This window comes from Eptatretus burgeri, chromosome 10, assembly GCF_056783735.1.
Source record: "Eptatretus burgeri isolate ZD-2024b chromosome 10, Ebu_testis_v1, whole genome shotgun sequence".
NCBI lineage: Eukaryota > Metazoa > Chordata > Myxini > Myxiniformes > Myxinidae > Eptatretus > Eptatretus burgeri.
Window position 1 is genome coordinate 50,001,819 of NC_140970.1, and position 21,817 is coordinate 50,023,635.

A 21,817-nucleotide genomic window follows, 5' to 3' on the forward strand; every position below is an offset into this window, starting at 1 on the left:
AACGACAGCGAAGATGATTGCGAACATGAACAAGCAAATGGACGAAGTAAAAACGAAGATGGATGCAAACACAACTGAATTTATAAACGAAATGAAAGGCATGAACAAGCAAATGAAGGAAGAAACGAAAAAGCTGCGGGGTGAAACGCAGAACATGGGCCGATGCCTGCAGGCGGGCATGAAGGCCGTGACAAAGGAAATAATAGTTGAGACAAGGGAGGTAAAGGGTGAAGAGTTGGCAGAGACACGGGAGATAGAAAAAATAGAGGAAAGACTACACGAGGAAGACGGGGTAAGTGACGCGCACACACACACGGAGGTAGTGGAGGATAATGGGGGTGAGCTCGCGGAGCGTGCAGGGACCCGGTGCGAGCACCTGGATGGCCTCCTCCAGGAACGAGGGGAGGGAGTATGCCCCCTTGAGGTGAGTCACGACCAGGTGAGTTCGGTCGTGCTTTGCGAGGTTGAGAGGAGGAGTGCTGTGGACGGGTGCACGGAGAGCTTGGGGGGTATAGAGGCCCCGGAGACCCTTGTGGGGACACGAATCCCCAGTGTGGTTGTCCCTGTGTGTGTGGTGCAAGGTGTGAGTGCGTCCCCGTGTGTGGAAGCGACCCCGTGTGTGAGTGGTGTGGTGGCGATGGTGCCAGAGTGCGTGCTTCCCAGCACGCCGGGTGTGGATGGGGCACCGTGTGTGGAAGAGGCCGTGTGTGTGAGTGAAACGGCCTGTATGAGTGAGGCACCGCGGGTGAGTGCCCCCGCGTGTGTGGGTGAGGCACGGAGTGTGAGTGAGGCACCGCGGGTTAGTGCCCCCGCGTGTGTGGGTGAGGCACCGTGTGTGGAAGAGACCGCGTGTGTGAGTGTCGCCGTGTGTATGGATGAGGCACCGCGGGTGAGTTCCCCCGCGTGTGTGAGTGAGGCGCGGAGTATGGATGAGGCACCGTGGGTGAGTTCCCCCGCGTGTGTGAGTGAGGGACGAGTGAATGGAGCACCACGTGTGAGTGGTATGGGTTATGTAAGGGAGACCGTGTGTGTGAGAGAGCGGTATGAGAGGGAGATGTCGGTCGGCATGCGGGAGCACGCAGCCGCGTCTCCCCGTGTGAATGTGATGGAGTGGACTGTGTGCGTCGTAACACGCAGGTGTGCGTGGGTGGAATGGAGACGGAGACGGCGACAGAGGAGAGAAAGCCGGGTAGCGGCTGTAGTTGTTTCGAGGACCGTGCCGGGTTCACCCAGCAGTGAGCACGCGGTTCGTGCTGTGCAACGCACGAGACCACCACGTGCTCGCTTGCGAGAGTGAAGTCCCGGTCCGGAAACGCACGCGGTGGATTTGCCGATCCCGCGGACGGACAAAGTTTAGGCAGGTAAATGGATTTGGACCGGACGGGTTCTCCACGCGATCGTGTGTGTTAAGCTCCAACGGGCAAAGCACATGTGTTCGCGTGGGGAACCCCTCGAGACGTGTGGCTTGTGTTTTTTTTTTATGCGCACGGTGACGCCATGGCTGCACGTGGGGTTGGAATTCGGCAGGAGGGGTATCTCTGCCGGATGGTACCGTCCAAGGAGGGACGAGGAACACGTGCAGCTGCATGACGTCACGGGCAGGTGCAAAGTGCGCGAGCTCTGAGTTGCCGCGCAGGTGCTGCGCATGGAAAAAAAAAAAAAGCAAGCCTCACTTTCGGGTGTACAGGATTCCTGGGCAAGGGGTGAAAGACCCCCCTTACCTGGGCACAGGATGAAAACTAGTTAGGGGGAAGGGTTAGCTTAGCTAGACCGACTCCATGGGGCAGGGGTAAGTCCTCATGGAGTCCGTGGAATGGATTAGTTAGAGGGATTGTAGCCAGATTTAGGTTGGGAAATAAAATGATTTATTTGGAGACTGTGACAGACTTGTGAATGTGTAGAGGGGACGTAGCTTAGCAACGTAGTGTTAAAAGGAACGTGCTATAGTTTAAGGGACGACGTGGGAGCACGAGTTAGTTAGGGGATGTAGTTAGAAGGATGGCAGAGTTCAGTGGTGTGTGTGTTGAAGAGTTGTTGGTGAGTTGTGAGGTGAGTACTTGGTGAGTGAGTGACGCCAGCGGGTCTGTGTGAGTGGAGTGAATGGGGAATGCATGGTGCGATGAGTGATTGGGGGGAGGAGTGACTCCCGCCCAAGGGACCCAGGGGTCAGTGTAGAGTGAGTTAGCTGGGTTAGTCAAATTGAAAAATGGAGGTCGTTTTGTTGTTGGTGGGAATGTAGGCTCGAGACCCATTTGGAGGGGTGCAGGAGCCCTGTTGACGGGCTTGGGAGCGTGGCTGCGAAAGGTGAGTATCGCTGAGTGGGTACCCCGGGCACCAGGCTAGTCGGCTGTGGTAGGCCATGGGCCCATGGGGGGCCGGGATAGAGTAGTGGGCACGGGTGCGCCTGCTTGGTGCGGGGGCCCGGGGCGCCATTAGCCGCGTGGGCAGTGTTGTGGGCACGGGTGACCCTCGGAAAGGGGCCCGGGAGGCCGGCCTGCCACGTGTGCGGTTCAGGGGAGGTGCCATGGGGGGCACTCCCCGGTGTTAGGGAGCTGGTAGGCTCGGAGGCAGTGTAGTGCCCGGGGGTGCCATAGCGGGAGATTCGGCAGAGGGTCGTGCCTGCCGGAGGGAGCCACGTGTCCCAGCCAGGAGACCGTGTGAGGGCACGGAGAGAAAATTGGGGGGTGAGGCCCGAAATTGTGAGGACACCAACACAGGCGACGGGAATCTGGGTTGTTAGAACCAATAGTTTAAGCGAGAGGCGCTTGTTGAAAGCCCCGGGGTAGTTTAACAGTTAAATGGTTAGGGTAGATTAGGAGATGTACCCCTCCGCACCATCCATCCCCTCGCTGTCGTTGTGGGCCGCTGGACCCACTTTGGGTTATAGATCGCCGAACTCTGGGGAGGCCATTCTGAGGCTTGAGTTGGGCCTCGACACAGGACGTTAGCCCTCCCTTGTTCCCCTCCGGGAAGGGAACGTAGGGGTTGGGAGTAGGCTAGGTGACAGGATAGGTTAGCCGAACAAGGACGATAAAGGGGGTTAGGGGACGATTTATAGTGGGGAAGTAAAAATAAAAACAACAAAAAAAATAAGTGGGGGCTAAATTGGTTTTTCACAAATTAAGGGAGTGGGTATGTACAGTGACAGGCAAAGGCGATAGGTTGGGAGGGAGACAGGTAGGTAGGTCCGAGCCCGCCTTCCGAGTGGCCAGCACCACCGCACTCCCTCCACCAACCTCCACTGAACGGCAAAGGCTGGCCAACTTCATCGGCTGGCCGTGTTTTGCTGCAAGGTCTGTGCCGGCTGGATCGTCTGCAGCTGCTGTGCTGCAAGGCCTGTGCCATCGGCTGGCCGTGTTTTGCGTCAAGGCCTGTGCCGGCCAGTTCATCTGCCGGCTGTGTTTGCCTGCAGCAGCCTTCTTCTGCGGGCTGTGTTTGCCTGCTGCCTTTGCCATGCCATGCCCACTGCCCACGTTCACCAGCCCCGTTCAATTTTTGCTTTGCCCCCCCCTGTTCATTTCCATGTGCGCCAGCATCAAGGCAACAGTTTGCAAGCTGCGAGAACTGCCCTGTTGGCAGCTACAACACGGGCCTGCAGTGGCAGCCCGTGCACCGTGTTTTGCGTCCATCCATTCATCCATTCATTCGTTGTGCTCATTGCGTGTGCCACTTGAGCTGGCACGGAGACTGCGTTTGTGCAGCCCATGCACCGTTGTGGTTCACTGCATTCGGTCCATCCATTCATCCATCCATTCGTTGTGCTCATTGCGTGTGCCACTTGAGCTGGCACGGAGACTGCGTTGTGCAGCCCATGCACCGTTGTGGTTCACTGCATTCAGTTCAAACCGTTCATGCATCCATTCGTTGTGTTCATTGCGTGTGCCACTTGAGCTGGCACGGAGACTGCGTTGTGCAGCCCAAGCACCGTTGTGGTTCACTGAGTTCAGTTCAAAAGGGAAGGCCTTGGACTGCGTGTGAGCAGCCAGCCACGTTCCCTGTCACCTGCATTGTTTTGAGCCAGAGACTGCATGCGGGCAGCCTGGCTCCCTGCTAACTGCTTTCTTTTGCAGAGTTCAATGATCCTGGGCCATGGTTTAGTGTAAAATTTGTAAGTTAAGGTAAGATGTACTGTAAATATGAGTGCGCCCCCCGGCATGTATGTCTTAGCGCCGGCAATTTTATTTAAGTCGTCCGTGTGAGTGAGTTTGTTTAGGTAGTTACGCAGCCCTCAGGTTATTTATTTTGGGGACACGAATACCATGAATGTCGCACTCAGGGATCCGTAGGTAAAGTGTACTAGGGGAAAACTACACATGATGGCACACGAAAATTTGACGACTCGGGACGAGTCTGTAAAAAGGAAGGGGGTAGTGTTGTGGTTACCAGATTCGCAAACCACCATTCAGGTCCCTTAGGTGAGGTATCTCGGTAAGTGCATGTGTAGTTAGGCCCAAACCCGTTGTCTAGTGGGAATACATGTCATTTATACGTGCTGCGACTCTTCAGGATAGCTGTTTTTCTTTTACTATCTTTATTTTGGACCAACCGCCATGATCACAACCACAACATCAACCACCGACCACAACCACCGCTTCACCACAACCGCCACGACCTTCACGCACACCTCACAACCGTAGCATCGCCACCGTTCTTGCCCCGCTGTGGGTACCGGTGTTGGACTCATGCAGAACGCGCGTCGAACAGCGTGTACAAAATCACGGATTTTCTGCTTCAAAAACGGATCAAAAACGACACACGCCCACTTTTTGCCGTCCAATCGGTGAGCGAGGGGCGATTTGGCCCCACCTCCAGAACGATCGATATATGCAAATTTGTGGATCAAAAAGCCTTCACGCCCACTTTTTCTCGGGCCAATGGGGAGCGAGGTGAAAGGTCAAAGGGAGGGGGTCAAAGGCGAAGTTACGGGGGGATAAAAGGACGGTGTTCGTCAGTCAGAAAGAGTCGGAGTCAGCAAAAAGGGAACGAAGAGTCAGAAGAGAGTCAGCAGAACGAGGAGTCGGAACGGAGGGGACGAGTGTGGAAGACTGGAGCCCGAAGCCTGCAGTGGCTGGAGAAGCTGAAGAGAGTCGGAGGAGGGGGTGCTCGCGTCGGTGCCAGGAGCTGCACGCCCGAGGGAGGCCGGCAGCGCGACCTGGCCGAGGTGGAGACGCACACCAGGGATAATAAAGATCCTCTATACCCCGAGCATCAGCAACCCCCTCCTGTTTCCCCCCGCGCTGAGATAGTGCGACCAAGGGGGCCCCGTTCCCACCCCCTGCCAGGCACTGTCCACGAGGCCCGCGGGTTGCGGGGCCATCGCCGCTCCGCGTCTCATCACCAGACGGGTAGGCCCGACCCGGTCTCGGCCTCAGGCCTGCCCCATTCTTGGGGGATTTTTTCCTTGGTTTTGGGTATGTGTTGTCGGCGCCGTCTGTGAAGTAGAATTGTATAAGTGTTGCCGTGTGCTCGGTAGTCGGTATTAGCTCTGCACTGTGTTTTCACTTTTATGTTTGCTTTTTGTGTAAATGGAATTGTGTTTTCTTTTTTTGTGTGCATTTGGTGGAATTGTATTTGTGTGCTTCCCGTGTGCCGAGAATAAATGTGCTTTATTGTTGAACTGTTCTCCCGCTTCGCTTCGTCTTTTCCCCCATTGAACCCTCATCTTGCTTCACGTAAAGGGTTGGTAGTGGGCTGAACACGCCCGATAATTAATCGAACCGTCGAGGTCGACGATAACACCGCTCGGTTATTCTGATAGTACGGAACGGGTCGCTTAAGTGGCCCGTGTCCGAAGTCGACCTGCGGCGAGGTGCGATCGCCCGGTCTACCCTCCGTGTGGGTACTTAGGTAGTTCGAATTTGGCGAGCAACCCTATCCCACGCGGGGGCTGATTGGCTCGATCGCGGTGAGACCGAAAGGTCCACCCGTGACTGGTTCCCGGCGTTAGTCCGAGAGGGTCACGACTGGATTGTCCGTCCGGTGGGCGACGTGCCGCGATTCGAGTTACGTGGCCGTCGCACGCCGGCGGGCGCGAAATCCGCAACAATATATATACATATATATATATATACATGTATGTATGTATGTATGTATGTATGTATGTATGTATATATATATATATATATATATATGTATGTATGTATGTATGTATGTATGTATGTATGTATGTATATATATATATATATATATATATATATATATATATATATATATATATATATATATATATATATATATATATATATATATATATATATATATATATATATATATATATATATATATATATATATATATATATATATATATATATATATATATACCGGGCGTAGTGGCGTGCGCCTGTAATCCGGCTACTCGGAGGCTTGGGTTGGAGGATCGCTTGAGGACGGGCGCTCTGCGCTGGGCTGCGCTATGAGAGGGTGCAGGCCAGCCTGGAATCATGGCGAAACCCAATCCTTATCGCTGTGTCGTAAGAGGCGACCAGGGTTGCGTCAGGAAGGGCATCCGGCGTAAAACCTGTGCCAAATCAGTATGCGGATCATAACGGATGATCTGCTGTGGCGACCCCTAACGGGAGCAGCTGAAAGAACAACAATATATATATATATATATATATATATATATATATATATATATATATATGGGGCTGCCTCATTTAATACATTTATAAATGGTATTAAATGACCTGGTATTAAATGAGGCTTGTCCTAGAGTGGCTTTTCCTTTATCAAATAAAGTAACCACATCCTTTGCACTGGAATCCAAAGAAAGTGCATGTTTTCTTGACTATACATAAACACAGACATTTAGAAAATGTCTAAATAATAAACTAATTTCATCAACTTAAAGAGAATCAATTGTAATTTACTCAAACAAAATTCTAACCAACACTCTGCTTATGAAGGTTAATGCCGGTTTGCATCAGCAGACAAGGTACAAATGGATGTCAACTTTTAGTTGGTGAGAGTATGCTTACATCCATGGTAAATGAGGTGCGGTTGATGTTTCAAGTATTCGCCTTTTGTGAGAGTTAAAAAGTTCTGACAAAATGCTAAGCCTCAAAATGTGTGCTGTGCATCGATTTGTCAGCAAACATACTCATTAAATTTTAATTGATAAATCCCTGATGAGCACCTGAGATTTCAGCTCTGGCCAGAATTCATCGACGTTGAGCCCCAATGACTTTGTGGGCCGTTATCACCAAAAAAAATGGCCCAATGAAACTTGACTCAGTTTGAGATCATTATAATGGGAATGTTTTTGGACTGAATACACCTGAGACACAAGAGCCAAAATTTCCTGAGTAGAAAAAGGGTAAAATATTGTTCCTCTCATTGAGACTGGTGCAGTTAAAATTTAAAAGTGCTGTGGTCATATATTTGTGAATCCTTTTTACGTGTAAGGTGAATGAAAAATCTGGCTGGCAGACTGTTGATAAAGGTTTCTTGCCTGCATGGTTGGGACATGATGAGGCAGGTTGGAGCGAACAATCTCTGTGGGAATGGCAAGGATGAATGTCAGGGCCGCTGCGAGGAGTTCTCCTTTGAACTGCTTCAGCCGAGAGCAAACCTAGCACAACACAGCATGTTGCCACACAATACATCGCATGATACAATTAACTCTCAATAATTCAGAGACACATTCTGGAGATCATATGAATTGGCAAAAAATGTAATTTGTGTGACCTCTATTTTGTTGATCCCCAAGCTCAGCAGACAGAGTGCAGTTTCATTTGCTAAATATTCACACATAAAAAAAACTATACTTGCACTGTTATGCAGTACAATGTTACAGATGTAAATATGAGGGTAAATGCAGTAATGTGCCATATTTTCAAGCAAATAACCTGCGGGATATGCGATAAATTAGTTACAAAAATTCAAACTGTGGGGGAAAAAACAGTGTGTGGGTTACAAGGTATTTCACCATTCGGCACATGTGACACCCACATGCAGCCAAGTTAAATGATCAAGGAGACACAAAAAGAGGCAGTTTTTTGCAAGTTTAATTGCAATATCTTCACTTACAGTTCTTTCATATATTTTACGACACATAAACTGTATATCAAATTCCAAAGCTATTTTAAGGCACCGGTAAATCACATTCCGTAAAGCCCACAGAGTCCTCGCGTTATATGTCATTGTGAAACATCTGAAGCAGCTCAGTCAGCAAATATGGGAGAATGTTCTGTCACCAAGTTTCTTGTAGAGCGCTCGCCAAGTAGCTTAAGCACACAAGCAAGCACTCCATTCGAAACCGTTGATAAGAAACTGTGTTTTACTGCTTTACCAAGCAAGGAGGTACTAACTAGCATTTAAGCCAACTTGGTTGCATGGTCACAAATAAACGATTGTGGTGGGTTGTTCCGGTGAGCTTTCACTAAGAGTGAAAGCATGGTCGATGACACCACAATCCTATCCTTGTGACATTATTTCCTCGGTCTTAAAAAAAAGAAAAGAAAAGACTCAAGTATGCACTGCTGAAGCTGTCCGTGCAAAAAGCGAAGCTGGATGCATGCGCTCATGTCATCCAAACACCATGATGCATTCATCGGGTAAGAAGGGCAACATATTGGAATATACATGTATGAGGCCCCGCGGGGAGGAGTGATGTAAGCGACATTTTTTAATTATATGATGATGATAGGCTCGGATGATAGGGGAAGGGTTAAAATAGTGCTATATGGCATTAACTCCAAAATGGCCGATGTGTCCCGAACATCACTCCTCCTCGCAGCACCATATATATATATATATATATATATATATATATATATATACCAAAAAATATATTCCAAAATAATAAATAAATAAAATATGTACTGAATAAATACCAAAAATAAATAAATATATCCAAAAAATTATAAAGATATACCAAAAAAAAAAATATATATATATATATATATCCCAAAATATATTTATATATATATATATATATATATATATATATATATATATATATATATATATATATATATCCATCCATCCATCCATTGGGACCATACTCTGTGCAGAGCATTGGTGCTGCCTCAGCAGTCTCCTTGGCTATTGGACACAATCCTGGATGGGTCACCACTCCAACACAGTATACCAGCAAGTTGGCACTCATTTTGCCGACCTCGGAAGGAAGACAGAGAGAGTCAACCCCACCTGGTATTAATTCAACAGCAGGTGGGATTTTCAACTCTGGATCCTTGGATACCAAGCCCACCACCCTAACCATTAAGCCAACACCAGGCACATAAATAATATATATATATATATATATATATATATATATATATATATATATATATATATATATATATATATACATATATATTGTTCCGAATTTGGGAATTCGATTGCACGCAACATTCAGGTTCCTTTAGTCAGCTATGTCGATAAGTGCTTGTTCCCTAGATAGCTCACCTTCCATTGTTGAAATGTTCAGAAATCGATGAGATGCGCTGCGGATCAATTTAATAGTTAAGGAACGAAACAATGGAGACGTCCTTCCCCCCTCTTCTGCAAAGAGGAAGAAGAACCCTGCCGTCCCGTGACTCATGATGTCAACAACTCCCTCCCACCCGTGGCTGAGCGAGGGATGGAGCACGAGGGCATGAGTCATGAGTCACGCCGGGAGCGGGTGAAGGGCGGGAGAAGGATAAGAGGAGATCTTTTCTTTTGTTCGGGGGCAGAGTTGGAGAAGGGAGTTGAGGGGAGTCGTTCAGCAGACCGTCGGGTCCTGCTTGGCTTGCGTTGGGGTTGAGGCCTTCGTAAGCTTTTTGCTTCGGCTGGCTTTTTGGAGGCTTTTTGCTTTGGTGGTTCAGTGAGCTTCGGCTTCTGTTTGGCTCGGGAGAGCTTTTTGCTTCAAGCTGCCCTGTTTGGAAGGAAGTTAAGCCGGTCGCTCGGCTCGAGCTGCGAGTGGTGGCTTCTTCTTCTTGGTTCGTGGAGCTCTTTGTTCTCCATTTTGGTTCCCAGCTTGGTGCGACTCATCGACCTCTTCGTGGAGGTGGTTCCTCGGGGAAGCGACGCATCGACGGGAAGGATCGGCGCCTCGTCTCACCAGCACGTGTTGAGAAGCGCGGGAGGATTCGCGGGAGCTTGGGAAGGATCGCAGCTCACGGCGATTGGATCCAGCTCGCTCTCGCTGGAGCCCGGGTCCGAACAACTTGAAGACCACACGAGGTGGAGAAGTTCGAGATAGGTTCTGGGTTTCAGCTCACCTGTCCTCCGAGCTGGAGCCCGTTATTAAAGGCCTCTGCCACCATTTATTGGGTGTGTGTGTGTGCGTACGTGAGTCTGTGGGCCCGTCTAATAAGTAGGAAATTGTTACGTGCTTTGTGTGCTGTAAATGTTTGCATCGCATTTCGTATAGACGGTCATAGTTCTTTTGTCGTGCTTTTGTTGCTTGTATAATTGCATACGTGTTTTGCCTTGTTTAATTGCATACGTGCTTTATTGTAATAAATGTCCTTGTGTGAATGTAAACCTGTTCTTTGCGTCCATTCCCTCATTGAACTGCCGTATTGAGATCGAAATAAATAGTTGGTTTCTTAATAGCCGGTAAATTGATCGGGTCCAACGGGACCGCGCGATAATACCCCGCTCGGTTATCCCAAAAGGAAGCGAGCTGCTTAAGCGGCTTGTTTCCAAGCGGTCCCATTGAGGTACAATCTCTCGGTAAACTACCTGCGCGAATAATTAGGTAAATCGAATATTTGGCGATCGGACCCTGTAGTGCGGGTAGAGTGCGGACAAGGTTGTGGTGTGGTTACAAACACACCCGTGGCTGGTTTCCGGCGTTGATCCGGAAAGCCGCGACTGGATTGTCCATTCGGTGGGCGAAGCGACCGCTATCGGTTAGACGCGGTCGTTCGCACGCCGGTGGGCAGAAATCTACAACAATATATATAAAAAATATATGTACATATAAATCATATATATATAAATAAATAATAAACATAAAAATAAATAATGTATAAATAAATAATATATCTATATATAAATAATATCTATTTTATATAAATAATATATGAAAATAATTTTATATACATATATATATATATATACATATATAAAAACATAAAATCAGAAAAAACAAAAATACAAGATCACAATGGCTCGTTATATTCTATTCACTAATATCTCACCTCCTTAGCAAACTTGGCCAACACAAGAAAGTGATCAAGCTTGTTTCTCTGATCTCCTTCAATGCCAATGTGTGGTGCAAAATCAAGTGGCTTGCATCCCTGCATGCACACAATATCACAATTAACTTTTACGTCTTTCAATTTGTAAACCAAATTATTCGAGGACAATATTAAAACAATACTTGAAAATTAAAAATACAAAGTATAACAGTCTCACTGGACGTTTTTCTGAGCATTTTTCACCACCAGAACGTGTCCAAGAGGCTGTCCACCATTGGACTTTTGGGGGCTTTTCCTTGATCGGCTAAATCGTTTCCTTTCCACGTGAAAGCAGTGTGCTGCACTTTATGATATGCTCTTCTGTTGTGCCAATACAGTATCGGCTGGCACCTCATATAGCAGTGCTCAGGGGAGCATTCGTGTGTTTTGTTTCAAAGGACACCGTATATGTCTATGTGAAATACAAGTCAAATTGGCTAACTTCCCCATTTTTTCTTTCTTTCGTTCACGGATAAGTCGATTTGGAATAAAAGACAAAGCAAAATCCTCTCTGACACTCACAAGGCATCACTGCCCAAGTGCATCCAGGGTCACAAATATTAATGAACTGTTTTATGCATATTAGTTGAACAACCTTGTGGGATGACCTTTCAGATAAATTAGGAGTGGAAATAGGGTTTTCAACATGGTTGTTATCATACAGAGGTACGGTATTTAAAACAGGCTTGAGACTCATTATGTCTTAATCCATAGATGATTCAATTCTTAGGACAAGTTGAGGGCCGGACATCAGGGGAAAAGGTATCGGAGGAAAAAAGTATCGACTTGTATGCCGAAAAATACGGTAACCTGTATGGTTTCTTTGAAAAAAAAAAATTACCGACATCAATTTGCAGGAAACTCAACCCTGCGCTGGTACTTAAAAAAAAAAATGACAATCACGGTGCTTAAAGCATTTTTTTCTGATCTGGAGAAGATAAGAAACTGGTCAGCTATCTGGAAAAGACATGCAATGTTGGCCAGTCCATCACTCTACTTTATAGATTATAGCACTATGTGTCAATCCAAAGTTTCCTTGGGGGCAATAAGAGTCAATTATAATTTGTGCATCCCCTCCATTCTTCATATTATCCTCCTCCTCTTTCTCTTCCCGTAATAAGGGGTGAGGTCCAACAGTACCAAGCCTCTTCCGTGCCTCGACCACAACACTCCTCCACTCCACTTCCCTCATCCAAAATATATACCTCGGTGTACTGAGGTGTCGTCCACCAGACAGCGATCTCCTTGGGTTAACCTGAGGCGGTCCCTTCAGGTGGGTGCCTGAAATATCCAATTCTGAAGACAGGATGATCACTTGTCTCTGTTATGATCTGAGCTCAAGCGTTTGGAAATCAGTATTGCAGCTCTCTCTGAGGTTCAAAGACCGGATAGTCGTGAGATCATGGCGGGAGGTTATACCCCATTGGTCTGGTCGCTCTGATGGTTACCATGCCCAAGGAGTTGCTGTAGTTGTGTCCAATAAGCTGATACCAATGATAATTGAGGTAACACCGGTCAACGAGCATATTATGAGACAAAGGATTCGTCACTCCTTGGGTGTCATTTCCCTGGTCTTTGTGTATGCTCCGACTGAGGCGAGTGATGTCGCAGTGAAGGGCACATTCTATGCCACGCTCGAGTCTGTGGTTGATCAGTACCCCAGGCGAGATACTCTTCTCGTCTTGGGGGATTTCAATGCATCGATTTGAACCGATAGGGATGGTTATGAGACATGTGATGGTCCATTGTCAGGACATTTCAGTGTCAGGTCAGGTTCGATCTGTGACCTGCTACAGGTACCATGTAAACCTGTACTAACCTGTTTCATGGTCGGGTTGTTGGCGACTAAACCGTCTCCCTCACCAGGTTTTCTGGTGAGGAGGGTGTTTGGATATGGACACCCAGCAGGATTAAAAACAAAACCTGTCAAAGGGCGGAGGAGCTCCTTGTGAGCCAACGGCCATCCATATATAGTGCCCAACTGTGTCTGCGGACGTCCTCCTGCAGTTGGGTCACTTCTTATTAGGAGGTTGGTGGCAGGATTTGCACTCCGGCCACCGTAAAACCCTTCATTCCGCAAAACGCAAAAACGCAAAAAAATCTGAAAACCCACTCCGTGGGAGAACCTCCTGTGCAGCTTCCCTTCGCAGGGCAGCTCACCGGATGACGGGATTGGGGCAAAGCCTTCGGGACCCCCAATCTTTGATAGGAGGGAAACCACGGGGTAACATCCCTGGGTCAGATTGCGGGAGAGTGTGTCGGAGTGGTGCTGAGGTGTCGTCCACCAGACGGTCTCCTTGGGTTAACCTGAGGCGGTCCCTTCGGGTGGGTGCCTGGAATGTCCTATCCCTAAGAGAGGATGATCACCTGTCTCTGTTATCATCTGAGCTCAAGCGTTTGGACATCGGGATTGCAGCTCTCTCTGAAGTTCGGAGACCGGATTGCGGCGAGATAATGGTGGGTGGCTACACCTACTATTGGTCTGGTCGCTCTGATGGTTACCATACCCAAGGAGTTGCTGTAGCTGTGGCCAATAAGCTGACCCCAATGATAATTGAGGTAACACCGGTCAACGAGCGTATTATGAGATTAAGGATTCGTCACTCCTTAGGTGTCATTTCCCTGGTCTCTGTTTATGCTCCGACTGAGGCGAGTGATCTCACCGTGAAGGATGCATTCTACGCCACGCTCGAGTCTGTGGTTGATCAGTGCCCCAGACGAGATACACTTCTAGTCTTGGGGGATTTCAATGCATCGACTGGAACTGATAGGGACGGTTATGAGGTGTGTGTTGGTCCCCATGGGTCAGGAACTATGAACCAGAATAGCACTAAGTTCCTTGACTTTGCAAGAAGTCATGGACTTAGGGTGGCTGGTTCATGGTTTCAGCGCCCACAAGCTCATCGCTGGACTTGGTATTCCAACGCTGGCAGTGTGGCAAAGGAGATTGACCATGTCCTCATTGACGGTCGTTGGAGGATGATCCAGAACTGCAGGGTCTACCGGAGTGCTCAGTTCCTCAATACTGACCACAGGCTTGTTGTAGCAACTCTAAAGCTGCACCTCAAATCCTGGAGAATGGTACCATCCCAGCCGAGGCTGGATGTTGCCAAGCTCAGGGATGAGAGAGTAGCTGAGGAGTTTGCGAACAGGCTGAGTGGACACTTGGGGGGGTCTGGGTGCTTTGGGGGGCCCTGAAGAGTTGTGGAGCGCCTTCAAGACCACCGTCCTTGATGTTGCCGGTGGATGCCTTGGAGCTCACCGCAGGGCAAAGAAGAATTTTGTCTCTCAAGGGACACTGGATACCATTGACCAGAGTCGCAGGGCCAGGCTGAATGGCAGAGCTGAGCTGTTCAGGGAGCTGAGGCGTAAAACTGTACGTGCACTGAGGGTGGACAAGGAGGCCTATGTGCGAGGAATCTGTGAGGGGGTAGAGCATCACCTGTGGACAGGTGATTCTTGTCCCGCTTACAGGGGAATTCGCGCATTACGTTCATCCAAGCCCATCCCTCGGAGCACTACAGTTCGAGCAGAGAGTGGTAGGCTCTTGACAGAGGAGTCTGAAGTGAAGGCCCGCTGGGCCGGTTACTTTGAGCGGTTGTACCAGGCTGATCCCCCAACTGTCGAGTTGGACGTCAAGGGTGTTACAATCCCTGTTGCTGACCCTCGAATCAACTGTGGTCCACCTACGCTTGTGGAAACACGGGCTGTGGTGAACCAGTTGAAACGGGGCAAAGCTCCAGGGATCTGTGGCATCCATGCCGAACTTCTCAAGGCTGGTGGAAATGCTGCACTCGTGCCGTTGCATGCAGTTTTGTGCTCTGCCTGGAACACAGGCATCATCCCAACTGACTGGAAGAGGGGCCTTGTTGTCCCTCTCTGGAAAGGGAAGGGTGATCGCCAAGACTACAACAACTACCGAGGGGTGACGCTGCTCTCAGTGCCGGGCAAGGTCTTTGCTCGGATAATTCTCGATAGGGTTCGCCACCATCTGCTTGAGCACCAGCGTCCAGAGCAGTCAGGCTTTACACCAAAGAGGTCAACGATTGACCGTATCCTTGCACTTCGTGTCCTCACCGAACGCAGACGAGAGTTTCAGCAGGGGCTGCTTGCAGCCTATGTTGATCTCTGTAAAGCGTTCGATTCAGTGAATCGGGATGTCCTCTGGAGGATTCTTGGTCTTCGTGGGGTGCCACCAAAACTGATTGATCTGATGTCTGAACTCTACTCTGGTACTGAGAGTGCTGTGAAGTGTGGTGGTACCATCTCTGACTTATTTCCAGTTGTTACTGGAGTTCGTCAGGGATGTGTACTTGCCCCCACACTTTTCAGCACTTGTATGGACTGGATTCTAGGGAGGATGTCGGAGAAATCAAGTTGCGGTGCGTCATTTGGGAATGTCAAGATCTCGGACCTTGACTTTGCAGATGATGCAGTCATCTTTGCGGAGACTTTAGACATCCTCTTGGGGGCCCTCGAGGTGCTGAATGAGGAGTCGGAGCCGTTGGGATTACGGGTTTCTTGGGTCAAAACTAAGATCCAGGCTTTCGGTGACATCTTGGATGCTGCTGTCCTGTCTGTGTCTGTTTGTGGTGAGGATGTTGAGGTCGTGGAGAGATTCACTTACCTTGGCAGTGATATTCATGTCTCTGCTGGCTGCGAGTCAGAGGTCAATAGACGTCTGGGTCGGGCCTGGGGAGTCATGGATTCACTGGATCATGGGGTGTGGCGCTGCCGGTACCTGTGCGGGAGGACGAAAGTCCGAGTCTTCAGGTCCTTGGTACTTCCAGTCTTGCTCTATGGGTGCGAGACTTGGACTCTGACCAAGGATCTGAGACGGAGACTTAATTCCTTTGGTACCAGGTCTCTTCGGAGAATCCTTGGCTATCGCTGGTCGGATTTTGTGTCCAACGAGCGGTTGCTGAGAGAGACTCGGATGAGATTTGTTACCTGCATAGTCCGTGAGCGTCAGTTGCGGCTGTATGGACATGTGGCTCGTTTTCCTGACTCTGATCCTGCTCACCAGATTCTCTCAGCGAGGGAGTCTCATGAGTGGAGGAGGCCAGTGGGTCGAACACGTGCCTCATGGTTGCAACAGGTTGACCATCATCTCAAGGAGATGGGGATGGGCCTGGCATCTGCCTGGGGGATGGCCAGACGGAGGCCCCTGGAGTACCGGCGGAAAGTGGACGCAGCGACGCGCTGTTCTGGCACATGCTCCCATACCTGACCCTGACCTGATGGTCCCCATTGGTCTGGAACTGTGAAACAAACAGCACTAATTTCCTTGACTTTGCAAGAAGTCATGGACTTAGGATGGCTGGTTCATGGTTTCAGCGCCCATAAGCTCATCGTTGGACTTGGTATTCCAATGCTGGTGATGTGGCAAAGGAGATTGACCATGTGCTCGTTGAAGGTTGATGGAAGATGATCCAGAACTACAGGGTCCACAGGAGTGCTCAGTTCCTCAGTACCGACCACAGGTTTGTTGTAGCAACTCTGAAGCTGCAGCTTAAATCCAGGAGAATGGGACCATCTCAGCCGAGGCTGGATGGTGGCAAGCTCAAGGATGAGAGGGTAGCTGAGGAGTTTGCGAACAGGCTGATTGGAGATTCCCCAAAACCTGGGTGCTTTGGGGAATCCTGAAGAGTTGTGGAGTGCCTTCAAGACCACCGTCCTTGATGTTGTCGCTTGATGTCTTGGAACTCATCATAGGGTGAACTAGAATTTTGTCTCAAAAGGGACACTGGATACCATTGACCAGAGTCGCAGGGCCAGGCTGAATGGCAGAGCTGAGCTGTTCAGGGAGCCGAGGTGTAAAACTGTACCTGTGCTCAGGGAGAACAAGGAGGCCTATGTGCGAGGAATCTGTGAGGGGTAAGAGCATCACCTGTGGTCAAAATGATCATGATGCTGCACACAGGGGAATTCGACAATTGTGTTCCTTCAAGCCCATCCCTTGATGTACTGCAGTTAGAGCAGAGAGTGGTAGGCTCTTCACAGAGGAGTCCAAAGTGAAGGCCTGCTCGGCTGGTTACTTTGAGAGGCTGTACCAGGCTGATCCACTAGCTGTCGAGTTGGATGTCAGGGGTGTTATGGTCCCGATTGCTGACCCTCCAATCAACTGTGATCTCGCTTTGTTTGTGGAAACACAGGCTACTGTGAACTGGTTGAAATGGGTAAAGCTCCTGGGATCTGTGGCATCCATGCTGAACTTCTCAAGGCTGGTGGAAATGCTGCATTCGTGTCATTGAATGCAGTTTTGTGCTCTGCCTGGAACACAGGCATCATCCCAACTGACTGGAAGAGGGGCCTTGTTGTTCCTCTCTGGAAAGGGAAGGGTGATCGCCAAGACTGCAACAACTACCGAGGGGTGACGCTGCTCTCAGTGCCGGGCAAGGTCTTTGCTCGGATAGTTCTTGATAGGGTTCGCCACCATCTGCTTGAGCACCAGCGTCCAGAGCAGTCAAGCTTTACTCAAAAGAGGTCAATGATTTATCGTATCCTTGCTCTTCGGGTCCTCACTGAACGCAGTCGAGAGTTTCGGCAGGGGCTGCTTGCAGCTGATGTTGATCTCTGTAAAGCATTCAATTCCGTGAATCGGGATGTCCTCTGGAGGAATCTTGGTCTTCGTGGGGTGCCAGCAAAACTGATCGATCTGACGTATGAACTATACTCTGGTACTGAGAGTGCTGTGAGATGTGGTGATGCCACCTCTGACTCATTTCCAGTTGTCACTCGTGAGTTTGTCAGGGGTGTGTCCTGGCCCCCACACTTTTCAGTACTTGTATGGACTGGATTCTGGGGAGGATGTTGGAGAAATCAAGCTGCAGTGCATCATTTGGGAATGTCAAGGTCTCTGACCTTGATTTCACAGATGATGCAGTCATATTTGTGGAGACTCGAGATGTCCTTTTGAGGGCCCTTGAGGTGCTGAATGAGGAGTCCGAGCTGCTTGGATTATATGTTTCCTGGGTAAAAACTAAGATCCAGGCTTTCAATGACATCTTGGATGCTGCTATCTTGTCTGTAGCTGTTTGTGATGAGGATGTTGAGGTCACAGACAGATTCACTTACCTTGGCAGTGATATTCATGTCTGTGTTGGCTGTGAGCCAGGGGCAATTGCCATCTGGGTCGGCCTGGGGAGTCATTGATTCACTGGATCATGGGTTGTGGCACTGCCAGTACCTGTGCAGGAGGATGAAAGTCTGAGTCTTTAGGTCTTTGGTGCTTCCAGTCTTGCTCTCCGGAAGCGACTTTGACCAGGAATCTGAGACGGCGACTTCATTCCTTTGGTATCAGGTCTCTTCGGAGAATCCTTGGCTATCGCTGGTCAGACTTTGTATGCAACGACTGGTTGCTGAGAGAGACTCAAATGAGATTTGTGACCTGCATAGTCCGTGAGTGTCAGCTGCGGCTGTATAATCATGTGGCTCGTTTTTCTGACACTGATCCTGCTCACCAGATTCTCTCAGTGAGGGAGCCTTATGCATGGAGGAGGACAATGGGCTGACCATGTGCCTCATGGTTGCAGCAGGTTGATCAGAATCTCAAGGAGATTGGGATGAGCCAAGCATCTGCCTGGGGAATGGCCAGATGTAGGCTCCTGGAGTTCCGTCGGAAAGTGGATGCAGCGACGCGCTGCTCCGGCACATGCCCCCACACCTGACCTGAACACTTCCCTCCCCTACCTTATTGATATCCCCTCCTCGAAGCTCATTAATGAGTCGGCTCATTGTTTAATGACCATTTGACAATAAGTCTCGTGAGATTAGCATGGTTTGCAGAAGCAAAATCAAAATATTCACTACCACTCCTTTCTGCTATATTTAAACCCACAACCTATTTTCCCCCCACCTTGGTTCCAGAACCAGAAAGACATAATATTTGCTCTGCATTTTCCAAAATACCACCTACACTTCAAGGCCAAAATAATGTGGACACCTGCTTGTCCAACATCTCATTCTAAAATGAGATCAATGTTGAGTTGGTCCCCCTTTGCTGCTATAACAGCCTCCACTCTTCTGGGAAGGCTTTCCATTACATGTTGGAGCATTGCTGTGGGAATTTGCTTCCATTCAGCCACAAGAGCATGAGTGAGGTCTTGCACTGATGTTGGGCGATTTGGTCTGGCCCGCAGTCGGCGTTCCAATTCATCCCAAAGGTGTTCGATGGGGTTGAGGTCAGGTCTTTGTGCAGGCCAGTCAAGTTCTTCCACACCAATCTCGACAAACCATTTCTGTGTGGACCTCGCTTTGTGCATGGGGGCATTATCATGCTGAAACAGGAAAGGGCCTTCCCAAAACTGTTGCCACAAAGTTGGAAGCACAGAATCATCGAGAATGTCATTGTATGCTGTAGCATTAAGTTTTCCCTTCACTGGAATGAAGGGGCCAAGCCAGAACCATGAAAAAGAGCCCCAGACCATGATTTATCCTCTCCCAAACTTTACAGTTGGCACTATGCATTCAGACAGTTAGCGTTCTCCTGGCATCTGCCAAACCCAGATTCGTCTCTCAGACTGCCAGATGGTGAAGCGTGATTCATCACTTCAGAGAACGTGTTTTGACTGCTCCAGAGTCAAATGGCGGTGAGCTTTTACACCACTCCATCTGACGCTTGGCATTGCGCTTGGTGATCTTAGGCTTGTGTGCGGCTGCTCGGCCATGGAAAACCATTTCATGAAGCTCTCTGTGAACAGTGCTTGTGCTGATGTTGCTTCCAGAGTCAGTTTGGAACTCGGTCGTGAGTGTTGGAACAGACGATAGACGATTTTTCCACGCTACGTGCTTCAGCACTCGGCAGTCCTGTTCTGCGAGCTTGTGTGGCCTACCACTTCGCGACTGAGCTGTTGTTGCTGCTATATGTTTCCACTTCACAATAACAACACTTGCAGTTGACCGGAACAGCTCTATCAGGGCAGAAATTTGACGAACTGACTTGTTGGAAAGGTGGCATCTGATGATGGTGCCATGATGAAAGTCACTGTGCTTTTCAGTGTGGCCCATTCTCCTACCAATGTTTGTCTGTGGAGATTTCATGGCTGTGTGCTTGATTTTATACACCTGTTAGCAATGGGTGTGGCTGAAATAGACAAATCCACGAATTAGAAGGGGTGTCTGCATACTTTTGGCCATGTAGTGTACCTTATCCCACCTCCTCAATACAGAAACAAAATTCCCTCAAATGATTATCATGGCGAGCAGATCTTGCATGTGAAAATACAACATAAAATACAAGTTATTTAATCTGCGCCTTCACTTAATATGCAACTACCATTTTCATCATTCACTTCTTTCTATTACCCTGTTACAAATCCTTCCCCTTTTTCACCTTACCCCAAAGACTGCCAAACAACTTCCCTCTCATTACCCAATTTCCCATTGATATCACTCACCAAAAAATGCCGCGTTACTGTGGCACCGTGTGCTGTAACAGCGAGCAGGCGGTAAAGTCCACTCGCGAACGGGTGTTTGGTGGCCAAGACCATTAGTTCATGACCAAAAGGCCAAAGCCAGTGATCAAGTTGAGAGAGTAAACTTTCGTGCATGAGGTCCCTGCCCAATCATCAAAGACAGTCAAATAAATAAGTAAGTGAATCTGCAGGAGGCTTAATGAAAAATATACCTGAGGTCTACACGACTCCAATCTTGTATAACTTTTGTTGGTTATTCAAACATCGCCAAAATAAATAGATTTAATGAAATTACAAAAATAAAAAATACATGCCCCAGGGTGAATCTGGTGAACAAATTATGTGAATATAACCAGGATTATAATGTGCAAACACTGAATATTACAACATACAAGCAAACAAATGATGTAAAAAGTAAATCCAAATGGCATTAAAAAAAAAACCCTCCAGATATCTCGAAAATGGAGTTATTAATTTGAAAATTAGATAAATCTATGAACCCGCAATGGAAATGAAAGGCAGAGATAACTAATGCTCTGGATTTTCCACATATTTTCAATAACATGGTAATTGCATAACCTCATACATTGCCCTCTACTTCCACATTCCATTTCTCGTCTGGGTGATTTTAAACGAGTATTTCAAGGAAATCCAAACAACCTCTATCACTTGTTGATTTCAAAGGAGTGATGAATCCATCAGCTTTTGGATGAAAAAAATAAAGAAACGTTTGGCACGGGAGCTTGCTCACGCATGTTGTTTTTGCCTGGATGGTTTTTATCCCCCACCAAACAAAATGTGTTCTCAAAAGCCTTTTGATGAGTTTACATGGAAAGAAAGTGAAATATTTACTAATCTGTAGCAGAAACAATTTTGCGACTGCAACTAGTTTTGATTCGGTGGAGTAATAAATAACTAAATAAATAAACTCCCCCAAAAACAGCATTATTTTCATGGCCGCTGGTGAAACACTTTATTGGGGTTGGAAATATCTGGAAAGGTATCCTGTCTGATTAAAAGGAGAATTCATCTCATTTCCCAAGCTGGGAAACTCAGCTTGAGCGCTGCACGTAGGTACTGGATTTGGCCGTCCACAAACGCATTCCCAAACGAGTGTCGAAAAAAATTCAGTGAGCACAAGTTCAACTGTTCCAGACGAAGATTCCACGAATCCATTACACAGTCTTCCAATATGCATCCTGCCAGTCTGTCAAGTGATAAAGTA

General features: G+C 48.3%; 1 protein-coding gene across 4 annotated transcripts in view; it reads right to left on the reverse strand.

The window, feature by feature from the left end:
• The window catches only part of PRKDC (protein kinase, DNA-activated, catalytic subunit), a 324,360-nt gene that overhangs the window by 253,577 nt on the left and 48,966 nt on the right, over window positions 1-21,817 (reverse strand). For all 4 annotated transcript variants that reach the window (XM_085898246.1, XM_085898245.1, XM_085898247.1 and 1 more), the window contains exons 18-20: window positions 20,575-20,734; window positions 11,138-11,236; window positions 7,453-7,572 (exon numbers count right to left, since the gene is read on the reverse strand). In XM_085898246.1, coding sequence (XP_085754372.1) covers window positions 7,453-7,572; window positions 11,138-11,236; window positions 20,575-20,734 — 379 coding nt within the window. The remainder of the gene's footprint in view (window positions 1-7,452; window positions 7,573-11,137; window positions 11,237-20,574; window positions 20,735-21,817) is intronic.